At 39.4% G+C, this 14,830-nt stretch overlaps 1 protein-coding gene across 13 annotated transcripts in view; it reads right to left on the bottom strand.

The window, feature by feature from the left end:
• Window positions 1–14,830, bottom strand: part of PHF21A (PHD finger protein 21A) — a 223,441-nt gene that overhangs the window by 157,984 nt on the left and 50,627 nt on the right. For all 13 annotated transcript variants that reach the window (XM_027837712.1, XM_027837713.1, XM_027837711.1 and 10 more), the window contains 2 exons: window positions 11,991–12,023; window positions 9,553–9,618 (listed from right to left, as the gene is read on the bottom strand). In XM_027837712.1, the coding sequence (XP_027693513.1) occupies window positions 9,553–9,618; window positions 11,991–12,023 (99 nt within the window). The remainder of the gene's footprint in view (window positions 1–9,552; window positions 9,619–11,990; window positions 12,024–14,830) is intronic.

Below are 14,830 nucleotides of genomic sequence, written 5' to 3'. Positions count from 1 at the left end.
GCACCACCTAGCTGCCCCTCTGTTCAGCTTTTAAAGCCCTTCAGAACCTGGTCACAACCTACCTTTCTAGCCTCAAAGGACATCAGTCCCCTCCTGCACTCTGATCCAGCCAAACCAGCCTTCTCTCTGTTGCTCTTGGGCCCTCCCTCTCCTTTCTCTATGTCTTTGCAATGGCTGCTCCCCACACCTGCGATAGATTTCCTCCTCACTCCCACCTCACAGATTCCTTCTCTTCATTCAAGATGCAGCTCAGGCATGGCACCACCTTCTACATGAACTCTTTCCTGATCCCTAACTGCGGTGCCCCTCCCTCTCCCCAATTACTTTTTATTTATCTATTTTCAATCTATTTGTATTTATTCTATACATACTCATGTATGTATTGGTTGTCTTCCTGAATAGAACAAGAATATTTGCATCTCCAGCACCTAAACATAGGCACTTAATAAATGTTTGTTGCTTGACTGATGGACAGTCTTTCTGCTAGTAACTGCTGAATGAAAACCTACTATATTTATTTTCAAAACCTGTTGCGCCAGGACAATTTAAAAAACAAAAAAAGTTCTACAATCTCAGGCCTTTGACCAGATGTCACAGCTTAAAACAACTGAACAAAACCAGCAAAGAACACACAGGGAGAGGACAGCTGATTTAGGAGGCTGGGTTCTAATGCAAACAGACCTGGTTCACAGGATCTTAGATTTAGAGTTGGAATATAACTTAAGAGATTATTTAGTCTAGATTACTCATTTTACAGATAAGGAAACTGAGGCACTGTGGTGCCTTGCTACTTAATAAACACTTGCAGAATTAAACTGACTAGCCAAAGTCTTAAGCTATCTTAGGTTAAACAGTTATTCTATTTGCCAAGAGAGGGAATGAAGGCTCTGGATAAGTGCTTCAGAGGCCTCTTTAGCTCCGGAAGTGGATGGCTGCAAAGTTCCCGCTCTTGAGGGAACAATTCAATCTTCCGGTATGAAGTCAGGTACGACTTTTGGCAGCACAGCTCATCGGAAAAGATCAGGTAAAAGAAGCAGACCCAACGCCAGGACCTGTTCTGACTTCACAGAGGAACAGCCCCTTCAGCCTTTAGTGTCTTCATGTTCTTGGCCAAGACTTCAAAGTCCTCCATTCTTCCTATCAACGTTTCATCTGGGCTGAGTTTAAGCCAACTGGATCTTATCCAGGAGAAGAATGCTGGTAGATTTCTGAGACACTGCATTTCCTGGCCTTGGTACAAAGGAGAGAAAAGAGCTGATGTCACGTGTACATTAGTACAGTGAAGACAACAGCAACTGAGTATCTCCTGGTAGCTTCACAAACACATTACACAGGTGAAAAAGCATACAGCCCACTTAACTCATCACCTGGTTATTTAGCGATGAGGTCAAATGCTCACCAGAATTCCAGGAGCTATAAGAGAGTAACACTTTCAACCGATAAATGGATTTACCAATTCACCTACTTTGGTTATGAATGAAGGTCAGAAATACCCCACTGGTTACTGGTATCTAAGGCTACAGATATTCATGGATCAGGTTACCAATATTCTATTATAGGAACTAATTTACTTACTTGACTCCAAGGCAATGAGGCCTAAAGGCAGTGTAATTATTGTGCCTAATGTCCTATTTCAGGAGATACTTGGTGAAATAAGAGTCCACAGAGTAATAAGAATGTACAGTTTAGTAAATAAAACTGAAGTGGGAGTATGGTGATCCACATTTGCAACTGGCCAGTTATATGATCTCAAACAAGACAGTGAATCACTCTAGACTCGGTTGTCTAATCTGGAAATAAAAGAAAAATATGTAATATACCATCTACTTACAATCATATAGGCAAGTTAAATGGGAAATGTTCTAAGTCCTCGGAAAAGTGGCCCTATCTAAACACAAGACGAAGGTGTTACTAAAACGAAAAATGACTAACTACACAACCATCAATTGCTACTTATATAGCATCCACCTCCAAAAAGTCAGTGTACTTTCATAGATGTATATTCATTAATTCCTATGGGGAACATTATTAACATTTTTTAGACAGAGGAAAAATGAAATGACTAACACAAGACACTTCAGCATAATCTACAGCAGAACGAGGAACAGTCATATCAACTGACTCCCAGGGCATTTTCCAAGCCATTAGCCACACTTTCTCCCATAGAAGAATTGTGTTCTACGTATAAGGACTAGTCAGGCCAAAAAAACAATAGTTTCTTTTTTAAAATGTGACTGAATCTTTGAAAAATGTTTTAGTGATGCTTTTATCTTGTTATAACATTGAAACAGTGGCTGCTTTTCTGAAAAGTACATGAAGCTGTTTCGCTATCTATACTCAACATCTCTGAATGGCAACTACTTGCTTCCTGATTAACTCTCAACACATAAGACGACTTGTGTCTTCCTGTGTCAGGTGGACGTTCTATAAAGGGCTGGGCAAAGTCATTTCTAAAGGATGTGTTATATAATGCACATAAGAACTATAACTGGGCTTACTCAGTCTGAAAAGCAAACTGTAACTAACAGTAAGGTCTACAAACTGCTCTAGCTTTCTAAGAGGAAGAAAAAAAAAGGAGGGGTGGGTGGAGAACCAAATTTTCAAAGCCAGTTCTATATAGCATCTATTCAAATATACAGGAGAAGAGCATGGTACTTGTGTACAAATGAGTAATTCCAAGAGAAATATGCCCCTAAAGAAATGTCAAAAATGAATTAATCAGTATTCAAAGAAATACACCGTGGAATAAATGACTGTAAAAACACATTTGCACAAACCAGAGTACAAATGTGAATAGCCACATAATCCTATGAGGTATCCATCCCCTTCCTACAGACAGAGAGACAGACAAAAAAAAGTCAAGTGACTCTGCCCAAGGCCAGAGTGAGTCAGAATTAGGACTGGGAATACAACTTAACAGTCCAATCTTCTGTTCAACCCATGAAAATCAATGTTACCTTTTACTTCCATCAATATACTTCTTGTAGATCTATATTAACACTCTTCCATTTCAAGTGTTCCATAAGGGAATACTTTTCTCTTCTTTTACCATCCCTTGCACCCAGATCCTTTGTACACAAATATATAATTGGCCCCCTACAACCTACTGGAACCCTCTCTACCCACACATACACAGAAAGGAACTAGAGGTGGGGGCAGAGGGGTGGAAAGGAAAAAGGAAAATGTGTTTTTCATTCATCTAGTGACCAAAGCATATCAGAGTTCCCAGGTAGCTACCATGACCCTTAAAAGAAAAGTTTCTTGAGGACAGGGGTTATCACTGACCCATCATTGTGAACACAGACTTTCTATTGTAACAATTATGTGTACTATTTTTCAACATTAAATAGAATTAACAAATTGAGGATAAATGATAAATGTTTATTAACAATAACAAGGGAATATAGTATGTTGTCCTCACCAGCATGTTAAGGGCACCAAGGTTAATATTCTCTTTTTGCATTAAATCCTGGTTTAATAATGTAATTTAGGGTCTAACAACAGCTTTGTACCTATTCTGTAGAGAAGGAGTTAGGATAATGCTAGAAAATAAAGTCATCTGAAGTTCCTTTTTTCAACAAAGTTAAACCTAAGCTGCTTTGACCCCTTCTCTCCACTCACACAACCACCACCTGAGTTCAGGCCCAATGTCTCCTCCAGACTCCTGTAAGAGCCTCCCAATTCATCTCCCTGTGTCAAGTTTCCTCCACACAGCTGCCAAAGTGATTTTTCTAAAGCAGAGGTCTGACCATGTCACTCCCCTGCTCAATAAATGCCAGTGGTGCCCAACTATTACCTTTAGGTTCAAAAATAAATGCATCTGGCCTGGAAAGGTTCTCCTCATCTGGTTCCAAGCTACCTTTTTAACCCTGTATATTATTCCCCTTAATGCATGCCATGCACTAACAAAGCTGGCTTTCTTGCTGTATCTCACACTCAATACTCAACCCAGCATCTCCATGCCATCTCTGCCCCAGCCATTCCCCCTGCCTACAACTCATTCCCTCTTCCCCTCTGTATTAGATGCCCAAGATCCCTTCAAAACTCAACTCAAAAGTCACAGTCCACATGGGGCCTTTCCTCATCTTCTCAGATACTAGTCTTCTCAACAAAATTAACTGGGATATATTTTGTATATATTTATATCTGGATGTATATAATGGAATGTAAACTTTGTAGGCAAGGGAATGTCTAATTTTTTGCTTTCGTTTTTCTAGTGTCTAGCATACTGTCTTGCATACTATTAATAAACAGGCACTTAATAAATGCTTATTGATTGATTTTTCACAAATGACAATTACATAAAAACCTCTATCTATATTTCCAAAGCTTTTGTTAAATTTTTTAATATATTCTCAAACACTCAATATTCCTTAATATAAAGTGCAATTTGTGAACCTTGCTAAATAGCATAATACTATCCCATGTGAAGCATCATGAAAATAACCCATGGTTACATGACAGTAAAATATGCCTGTTTGCTTGTCAGCAGAGTGATGGCAGACTACAGGTATGGAATGATATGACTTTGACTTTGTATGCTGAACTGTACTCCTCTGTTATAAGAGAGGTTCTATTGGGGGGAGGAAGTCATTAGGAAGTTACAGTAATTTTGCTTTTTAATCAATAACATTTTTTCAAAAAAGGTAAAAAACTCATTAATTTTTTTAAATTACTGTAACAATGAAGGTCTCAAAAGCAATCTTTATTCTTCTAGGTTATGCCCACAGAAAGGATTTAGCTCATTTGGAGGGCCATATTTATAACCAAATATTCATGTGTCTGTTTTTGAGAAACAGAAACACCAAAAGATCTGATCATCACAAAGTTTGAAACATTTCTTAATAATAAAAGTTTTAAGAGATAAACATCATAAAAAATCTTTACAGATCCAGTATCGCTCTTTGCCAAGGCTACCTTCACATGCAACCCAGAACCCCTCTCCATCATTCTAGAGGCTGAAGCATCCCTGCTTACAAGTTAAGTCATTCTAAGCCTTTATTCTGCCACTCTTCTCATCACCTACCACTCAATGGGTTCAAGGGTCAGCCCTCTGCATAAAGTGTAACTATGCAAGAGCTAAACCCAGTTCTCTTTTTAGAGTTTAAGCCTACCTGCGGCCGACTTGCTTTCTTTCTCAATGCCAGGACGCTTCCACTGCACAAAAGCTTCTGAAGAGAGTGCTCATTATTAATTCTCAGCAAGAAGCCTACAACAAACTACAGCATTACGAGTGTGTCTACGGTGCCCCAGAAGGGGACCACGTCCTACAGCCACCAGAGACTTTGGCTCCAGGGCCAGAAGCCTGATCTCCCCCTGGGACAGGTCTGTGTACACAGAGCAAATAAGGGCACAAAGAAAAGAATGAAAAATGAGGTCAGCACTTAAGCATCACTACTGTTTAAAATAGTCCCTCAAAAAAGAAGATTTTATTCAACGTCAGATGCTCCGCTACTGGTTGAGATGGAAGTTTCTCGAATTTTCAGATGAAACTCTAAACCACCAACACCAATCTATCCCAGTTCAGTAAGAGACCAAACCCGCTCCCTCCGGATTCCCCAGACTGGTGGCGCTCTCCCCACCAAAACGACTCTATTTATTTGGCCAATATGTTGCATATCCTCATCTGTGCCCACAATGCTGCCCCCAGTGTGATGTAAGCTCTTGAAGAATAAGGATGCTTCCTGTCTTTGTCTTCCCAGTGCCCAACACAGTGCTTGATATACAACAGATTCTGAATAAATGTAAACTGAATTGAAATGAATTTGAATAGAGGAAACTCAACAAACACTGGAACCTTCTGATGAGGGACTCAAAAGGCTACTTAGAGCTAGAGGGATAGTAGCTGGTCCAGGCAGAAGATCCCATAGGACAATATTTTCAAGAATGAATGAATGGAAAAGCATTTTTAAGTGCTTAGTGGAATCTGTTTTTCCTCTTTTCTTACAGTCTTTAAACAAGAAAATGTATTAAGGGCTAAGGTGGAAGGGTAGGAAAATTGATGTGGCCTAAAACACTCAGGAAGACAAAGATACATGAGTGATGAAGCATAGGGTAAAAAAAATTCAAGGAAGTCCATAAAGTTTTACCAGATACTAAAGAGTTCTGTAGAGTAAGTAAAGAAGCCAGGCACAATAAAGAGCGATAGGAAAATTTCCTAAAACAAAATTAGAGCCAAGTAGTATTTCTTCTATCTCTACGTTATTGAAAAAAATTACCTCTTACGTTCCTATGTAAGCTATTCCTGAGCTACCTAAAAACAATCTCTTCTGTGGCCTGGTTGAAAGAGACTTCTTTGAGAAGACAATTTACGACATGCTTTAACTATATATTTAAATATCAAGCCTGTTATCTCACTGTCAAGAAAACTCCCTCTGTCAATGCAGACTGGTGACTATTCTGTAACTCAGTCTTGCGGAGGTGCTTGGAACCCTGAAGAGCTTAAGTGACTTGCCCCACATTAAACTGTCCATATGTGCCAGAGATAGGACCTGAACCCAAGTCTTGGTTCTCCAAGGCTGTCTCAACTCTACTATGCTGTCTCTCATCTACATCCTTTTAAGTGAGATAGAAATTTCATCCCAAATTCTACCACTACTACCTTCACTTAGTTGTTATATCTTAGCTTTTCCTTAGACTGAAAGTAGGCTGTTAATATTAAGCGATCCTGATCTCTAAGATCCAAAGATTTTGGTCCAAAGGGACAGGACACTAAGATGGCTTGGCTGAGATCTGTATGGAGTGATATCTCGAAGAGACTCTGGAACTAACACACCTATGAATTCCAAAGTAGAATGTAAGCTCTTTGACAGCAGGGGCTGTCTTTCATTTTGCCTCTACAACCTTGGTGCACCTTTTAGGAGTGAGTACTTCATAAATGCTTATTGGATTAGATCAAAATCCTCTTTTTTGCAATCACTTTTTGATCTCATCAGTTCCCACGGGTTCAAATATCTCCATGTAGATTACTCCCAAATTCCCATATTCAGCCCTCATATCTCTACCAAGTCTCATATGATCAGCACACTGAACAACATTTTCACCTGGATGTCCCACAAGCATTTCAAATTCAACAGATCTAAAACAGAACTCACTCACCTTTCTCCCTAAACCCACCCGTTTCCCAGTTTTCTGAGGAGGGCATAACTATCCTTCCAGCTACCTAAGTCATTTCCACGTGTCCTTCACCTGCCTCACACTCCACTTCCAATCAATTGCCAAATCCTCTTGATTCTGCTTCTATAATCTCTCTGACATCCATCCTCTTCTTGCCACTCAGTGGCCTCCATTCTAGTTTAGCTGTTTATTGCCCCATAGCTGGATTATTGCAACAGCCTCCTTATCAGTTTCCCTGATTCTGGTCTCTCCTCTCTTCAATTCATCTTTCACACAGCTACAAAACTGATATTCATCTGGCCTAAGTCTGACCATAATCAATCAGCAAGCATTGATTGAGTGCATACTATGCGTCAGGCACTGGGCTAGCTGAGCAAGAAGCTTCAGTGGTTCAGTATTGCTTCCAGGATAAAACACAAGCTCCTCTCCTACCATGTAAAGACTTTAAATATGGTTCCGACTGACCATTCCAGCCTTAATTCACCTGACTTCTCTTACGGCATCCTTCACTCCAGTCAAACTGGCTGGTAGGCAATATTCCATCTCCTGATTCCACGATGCTGACCTGGCTGTCTCCCCTGTCTTCCCTGCCACTAGGAATCCCTATCTCCATTCAAGGCTTCCCTCAAGGGCCACCTCCTACATGAGACCTTTCCTGATCCCCTCCTTCCAAAAACTTATTCTCTCTATATGTGGTTATTTTGATACGGTAGAATGTAAGCTCCTTAAGAACAGAGGCTGTTATATTTGTGTCTAGCACACAGAAGTCACTTAATAAAAGCTGGGTGAACTTAAGTGACAGCTTACTGTTTGCCACTTGGTGAAATACACTACCAAACATAAATGATGTAAATTTCTATTAAATAAGTGTCTCCAGAGAGCAAAGCATTTAAAAAGAATAAAAAGCCAACTATGATTAAATTTGATTCCTGACTGCTACAGAAGTGAGCCGGATCTTTGCTTTCATTTTCTTAAGAATATTAAATCCCCTAAAGTTGCTCAATTACACAAAATGTGGCTCTATAGTCAGTTCTCACCTTCTACATCTCCATCTGAACACGTGAATTTTTCAGCAAATGTGACTCATACGCTTGCATCTTGTCCAACTAACCCTGAAGCTAGGAGGGCCCCCAAGCTGACAAAAGTCTAAGGCTAGAACACTCTCACTCACATAGGTCAATCGTGATGACTTTAGAGAGCTGAATCAGCTTTACAACAGACATACACTGGCAAACTCAGTTTACATTTTTCCTTACAAATTATTGACCCTCGCCCCCTTTACTACTCTGGTAATTTTCCTCTTCTAATATGCTGGAGAAGAAGGAAAGAGGAGGAAAGAGAAGTAACTCTGGGAAAAGACTCAATCTTGAAATATGAAGCAATCCCCATATATTCTGCATAGAATCACCGAGTTACAGTGAGAAGGGACAACAAAGTCCTGCGCTCCAACAGAGTTCAGAGTTAACTGTCATGAAAACCTTAACTAAGTGAAAACACAATTTGACATCGATTAAAAAAAAAGGTCTAAGAGGAAAGTACTCATTCAGGTAATGCATTACTATCTAAAATTAACTTTTAAAAACTCAATTATCAGTTACTGGGAATTACCTAGTGAAAATCTTCACTAAAATAGTATAATTATATACTATCAAATGATATTAAAATGATATGCATCACAGTATTCTTCTGATTCATGCATTTATCTTCATGACAAACACTAGGGGACAGGGAAGAGGGAAGAAGACACATGAGAATGTTTTTGTCACTTTCCTGATATTCCGTGTCTTTCAGCCACCACCACTCCACCTGGTGGCAAGAGCCACCAAAAACTGGTCAGAGGGCACCAGAGAACTCATTCTCCAGAATGAGAGAGAGAGAGAGAGAGAGAGAGAGAGAGAGAGAGAGAGAGAGAGGGAGAGAGAGCGAGAGCGAGAGCGAGAGCATTGGTCTCAGCTGGGTTCACAAAAGAGAAGCTGATCACCATTAAAAATGAGCTATCCAGATAGGATCAAACTGAAGATGGGAGAAGGCTAATTACAAGCACCTTTCTCACACTCGAGGTTAGAGGCCTACTCCAACCTTTAGAGTGGCTTATCCTAACACACAAAAGGCCAAGGAATCTCTGCATCACATTTCCCTGCTATTTCTCTACACCTTCTGCTACGGGTAAACTCTATTTTAATTAATACAGTTAACAGAAGCCCGACATGTAGCTTTTAGATATTTGCCAGTAACACAAATTCATGGGATACTCTAGTCTGATTTCAACCAAAAATAAAAATGGATAAACAGAGCTCAAACAAAATTAAAACTGAGTCTGACTGCCCACACTTATTTTCACACATGAGGAAAAATAGCAGTTCTCTTAGAAGCCTGGAGTAGATATACTGTATCTTTAGAACACAATGTTAAAAATATGCCCCCCTTTTTCCCTACCTGTTTCTCACTCAAAGCTGTGATTTTGGCTTGGAGTTCATGAAGCTGCTTCTTCAGATCAGCATTCTGATTGGGAAGAAAAAAGATCTGTGAGAAAGAGACTTTATTCGTTAATGCAGAATAGTAGCAAGAGGACTTCAGGCATCTATTGTATCATAAAGCATGAACCACTTCAAGCACTTAGCATTAACTTTACCCAGCTGCATCATCCCTGATCCACAAGTCCTCCATGCAGACTTCAAGCACTACTGGGGAGAAGGGCAACTATTTTCTAGAATGATTTCAAATTTAGAGGTAACTCAGCTAAATAAAAGTTATTAACACATCAGTGGTTTTACAGTATTTTCCACTGAAATATCACCTTTCTGCCATAAGTCATATTCTTAGGTCACATATTTAAAGGAACTCTCCCATTCAAAGACAAAAAAAACAAGATGATACACATGTGCACCTGCTCTCTCTTTCCTTCTTTCTCTCTGTCTCTCTCACTCACACACACACACACACACACACACACACACACACACACACACATCATATTAAGTGCACAACAGTAGAGCAATTTTCCTCTTTTTTTCCTCCATTCCTTAATACAGTGTTATACAGTTAGTTACAGCCTAGATTTGGAAGAGGTCTCATTACGATGACTGCTGACACTGCCCAACCACACTAGGATGCTGCCTATAAATGGGCATTTATCTCCTCAACTCTGAAAATTCTAGGAATTAATATATGTGTGCACATACCCCTATTAAATGTACTCTATGTTGCTTTTACTCAGATGAAAATTAAAACAAATTCTAAAATATGCAAATGGTCAGTACTGAAGGGCAGCAGATTAAACACATATTCCAACAAGATTATTCTTACTTAACCATTCTTTGTAAAGCTCTTCCAATTCATCCCATCCTAATTTCTATCATGTTTTATGTTCACATCATCCAAGCTTTTCTGACCCAGAAAGTCCCCACGCCAATCTGATGCCAGAGCTTGCATACGAAGAAAGTGAATTATTGCATAGAGCCCATCTGATGAGGCAGGCAGGCCTCACTCAGAAGATGACCCACAAGTTAGCCAGCTCTCTGCCTCTGAGACTCAGATGAAGGATTGTCCTGTCATGCCATCACATGGTGTGCTACAGAAACAAGTACTTATAAGAAGGATTCACTGAATAGATTTAAAACAAGCAAATATTTTAGTGTTTCCTATTTTAGGTTCTACTTCTAAGGCACAGCATGCCAGTCTTTTATTTTAATGTGCATTATATACAAGTTCAAAAAGGAAACACTCATCTTGGAAAAATGGACAGCCAAAGAGGAACGAGTACCATTTACTGGAATCAATGGATTACACTGAGACAAGGGAAAATTAAGCCACAGAACCCTGAGCTTGTAAAAATAACCTTTCCCTATCTTACTAAAAGAAGATGGGCTAAACTGCTATTCTTAAAACTCCAGGGTTTTTTTTTCTTTAGAATGACACAGACCTGCTATGTTTAAAAAACTATAAAATTTATCCAAGTGCACACCTATGGTTTCAGGTTTCCTTTAAATTGCTTTTAAAAATGAGGGAAATTTTCCTTTGATTTCCAGAAAGCAGATTTTGACTAAAATATAGTTTTCTATATATAATACTTATGATTCCCGGAAATTACAGAAGGCTGTGATGTCAATACAGTCAATAAATTACATGAGGCAAGATAATCACTTTTTAATGAGTGGAGAGAAAGCAGAATGGTCGAGTCAGTATGTGCGCACCAAACTTAAGGACAAGTCCAGAAAGTGAGTGCCTGTCCTACTTGCCAGACTGATACAAATGGTGGTATGTATATCTCTTGGGGATCCAGTGTTGACCCCGAATAGAAAGAAGCTTTGAGCAGTTAAGTGACCCTGGACAATTACACAAACACATAAGTAAGACTGAGTAACAATTATCCTCAACTACTTTCCAACTTTTTTTTTTTAAGGCAACTGGGGTTAAGTGGCTTGCCCAGGGTCACACAGCTAGTAAATGTCGTGTTTGGTCTGAGGCCACATTTGAACTCAGGTCCTCCTGACTTCAGGGCCAGTGCTCTATCCACTGTGCCACCTAGCTTCCCCCCTCAGCTACTTTCAATAGCTATAAGGTTCCAGAAGGCCTCACAATCACTCAGTGTTTGACAGCAAATGCTTTCACATTTTTGTCAAGATATAAAAAGCAATTACTCCAATAGTAATGATAAAAAGTAACAAATGAGATGACATCCTATTTATATGAAAAAATAACTCAAAGAGGAGGCTCTTCCCTCCACTCTTAAAGCATAAAGAATTCGAGTCCAGGACAACATCTTTTTAAAGGTCAGACAATTCCTTTATGCTTAAGGAGCTCCTTCAGAATTTCATCACCATTTTTTATTTTCTAACTCTGGAGTGAATGAATGAATAAAAGTAAATATTTACCTGTGGATCCTGCTTCATTTGAGCAACCAGTTTCTAATAAAAAAGAAAGAGATAGCCATTAATGTTCTTATATGTTAACCAACCAGAGCTGCAATCATCAGGTTCTAGTGACAGATAAAGTCCTAAAGGAGAAGCTACAATTTAAGTTGCTGCAGTTATTTTTAATTGGCCAAGTTCAAAAGGGACCCCAAATCTTGTATAACTCATATCAACGGTCATTCAGATGAGACATCCCGATCAACTCAAAAGCCAGAATGCCACCTATTTCTTGACTGAGTCTTGAGTTGACTGCTCCCGTTCTTCCTAGGTACCCTAATTTAATAGCTTAGCATCTCTTTAAAATGCCACTTTTGCCCACAGGCCCAAGGAAAACAGAACAAAGAAAATACATCAGAGATAAAGGCAGCCTGCCTATATAATCAAGTGCAGGCTACTTAAAAGAACTAACATCTGGCTGGTCTTCTGGCTTTGCTCTTGCCACACAGGAGACCCAGATTTTGAAGGGACATGGCCAGGGATGTCTAAGCGGGAGGGAGCAGACAGGTAACAATGCAATGTTCTTCTAACTTACTCAGTTCTTCTGGGTAGGAGAATGCCACCAGCATACTGAGCAAATATGAAAGAATCTTATTGGGAAAAGAGAAGAGCAAATAAAAGATGAAGGAAAAAAGAAATCAAGCCAATTCACTTCCTGGAAAGTAGCAGAAATCTTCATTAAAGCCTCTCAAGGACAAAAGAAGGCTGTGACACCTTGCTTATCTGGGATTTTGGGGGGAAGGAGTGGTGAACTACATGATACTACAAAAGTGAATTAACACTCATAAGTCAAAAACCATGTTTTTATTTTTTATAAGAATCTTTCCAAAACGTATTATCCACACTTATGGCTTCTTAAACAATGGATGCAAAATCCAGTTTGACTTTACCCCAGTGACTCCAGGTTATACCCAGGATCTTATCGGGAGGAACAAGTATGTTTGGTTTGTTTTTTTTTAGTAAATAATATTTTATTTTTTGCAATTACATGTAAAGATAGTTTTCAGCATTCATTTTTATAAGATTTTGAGTTCCAAATTTTTCTCCCTCCTTCTCTTCTCCCCTCTCCCCAAGATAGCAAGCAATCTGATGTAAGTTACACATGTGCAATCATGTTAAACATATTTCTACATTAGTCATGTTGTAAAAGAAGAGAACAAAAGGGAAAAGCCATGAGAAATTAAAAAAAAATGAAAATAATATGCTTCCATCTGCATTCAGACTCCATAGTTCTTTCTCTGGATGTGGACAGCATTTTCCATCATAAGTCTTTTGGAACTGTCATGGATCACTGCATTGCTGAGAAGAGCTCGGTCAATCATAGTTGATCATCTCATAATGTTGCTGTTACTGTGTACAATGTTCTCCTGATTCTGCTCACTTCACTATGCATCAGTTCATGTAAAGTGCAGGTTTTTCTGAAATCTGCCTACTCATCATTTTTTATAGCACAATAGTATTCCATTACAGCCACATAGCACAACTTGTTCAGCCATTCCCCGATTGATGGGCATCCTCTTAATATCCAATTCTTTGCCATCACAAAAAGAACTAGTATAAATATTTTTGTACATGTAGGTCCTTCCCCCTTCTTTATGATCTCTTTGGGATACAGACCTAGTAATGGTATTGCTGGGTCAAAGGGTATGCACAGTTTGATTGCCATTTGGGCATATGGAACATTAGGATCTTTCCGGTCCTAAATTTATAGTCCCATGGCAATATGGTTTCTGGGCCTACACTGACAAGCCCTAGATTTAGAAATTTCATGTTTACCTAAAAAAACAAAAAACAGTTTGAATATCTTTTCTCTTGCTGTCAAATGACACTTTTTGCTGCTGTGACTTTTGCTCTTGTGAGGATTACTCTTTCAATCTCCTTGGAGGTGAGAATGGAGCTTGTTAGATAATTTTCTAAAATAAGAGTGACTAAGCTCTGAGTGAGAAGCACACAGGCCATGCTCTGCCCTAGACTTAAAGACCCTCATCTCCACCACTCAGATTTGTTGTGTTTTCTTCCTGCGTCCAGATGAGGTTTCCAGGAGCTGAAGCAACTCAGAGGAGCGACCCTTGCATACAATTGTTGCTACTAGATTCTACCTCAACACCACACGCACCGGCTCCTTTGCTAGACTGGGATGTTTTTGTTCTGATTACTAGAAAGAGGAGCAAAATCTACACAAACCCCGAGTCCCTTAAGCAACTGAAACCAAAGGTTATATGGGTATGTCCCCATAATGACTGAGGCTGGACACAAGGAGGGAAGCTCTTTGACCTTCTCTTTTTACAGGGTCACTGGAAGAGGGGAAGAAAGCAGACACTATCTGAAACCCTAGAGTTATCCTTGGTTGATGCTTAACTGAGCAGCAAAGAACCTAGGAGGGCTGAGAAACTGGCTTTCATACTAGTGGACAAAATCTTTTCCCAGCAAACAGCCCAACAGCTTCAGAACTGACCAAAAACTGGGGGCACAACTGATAACATTACTAAAGAATCTTCTTGGGAAGAAAGATGTAAATTTATTTTTGCTATGCCGAAGACAACAAGCTGTACTGTTGATGAGAAATGATTAGTTAGATAAGTTGGTATTGTGACTACCTCCAGTTCTCATAACTTTTAAGCTTTGTCCTCATGTTAATTCTCAGGATTCGCTAAATAAAAAAAGGAAAAGTTCTTTCCTAGGAATTCAAGACAACTAGGTGGTGCAGTAAATACAGCACTGAGCCAACAGTTAGGAAGACCCAAGTTCAAATTAAGCCTCAGACACTAGTAATAGAACCACAGGCAAATTACTGAACCTGTTTG

Source organism: Vombatus ursinus, unplaced genomic scaffold (assembly GCF_900497805.2).
Source record: "Vombatus ursinus unplaced genomic scaffold, bare-nosed wombat genome assembly UNPS02014822.1, whole genome shotgun sequence".
NCBI classification, from domain to species: domain Eukaryota; kingdom Metazoa; phylum Chordata; class Mammalia; order Diprotodontia; family Vombatidae; genus Vombatus; species Vombatus ursinus.
This window is presented reverse-complemented; position numbering and strand designations above follow the sequence as displayed.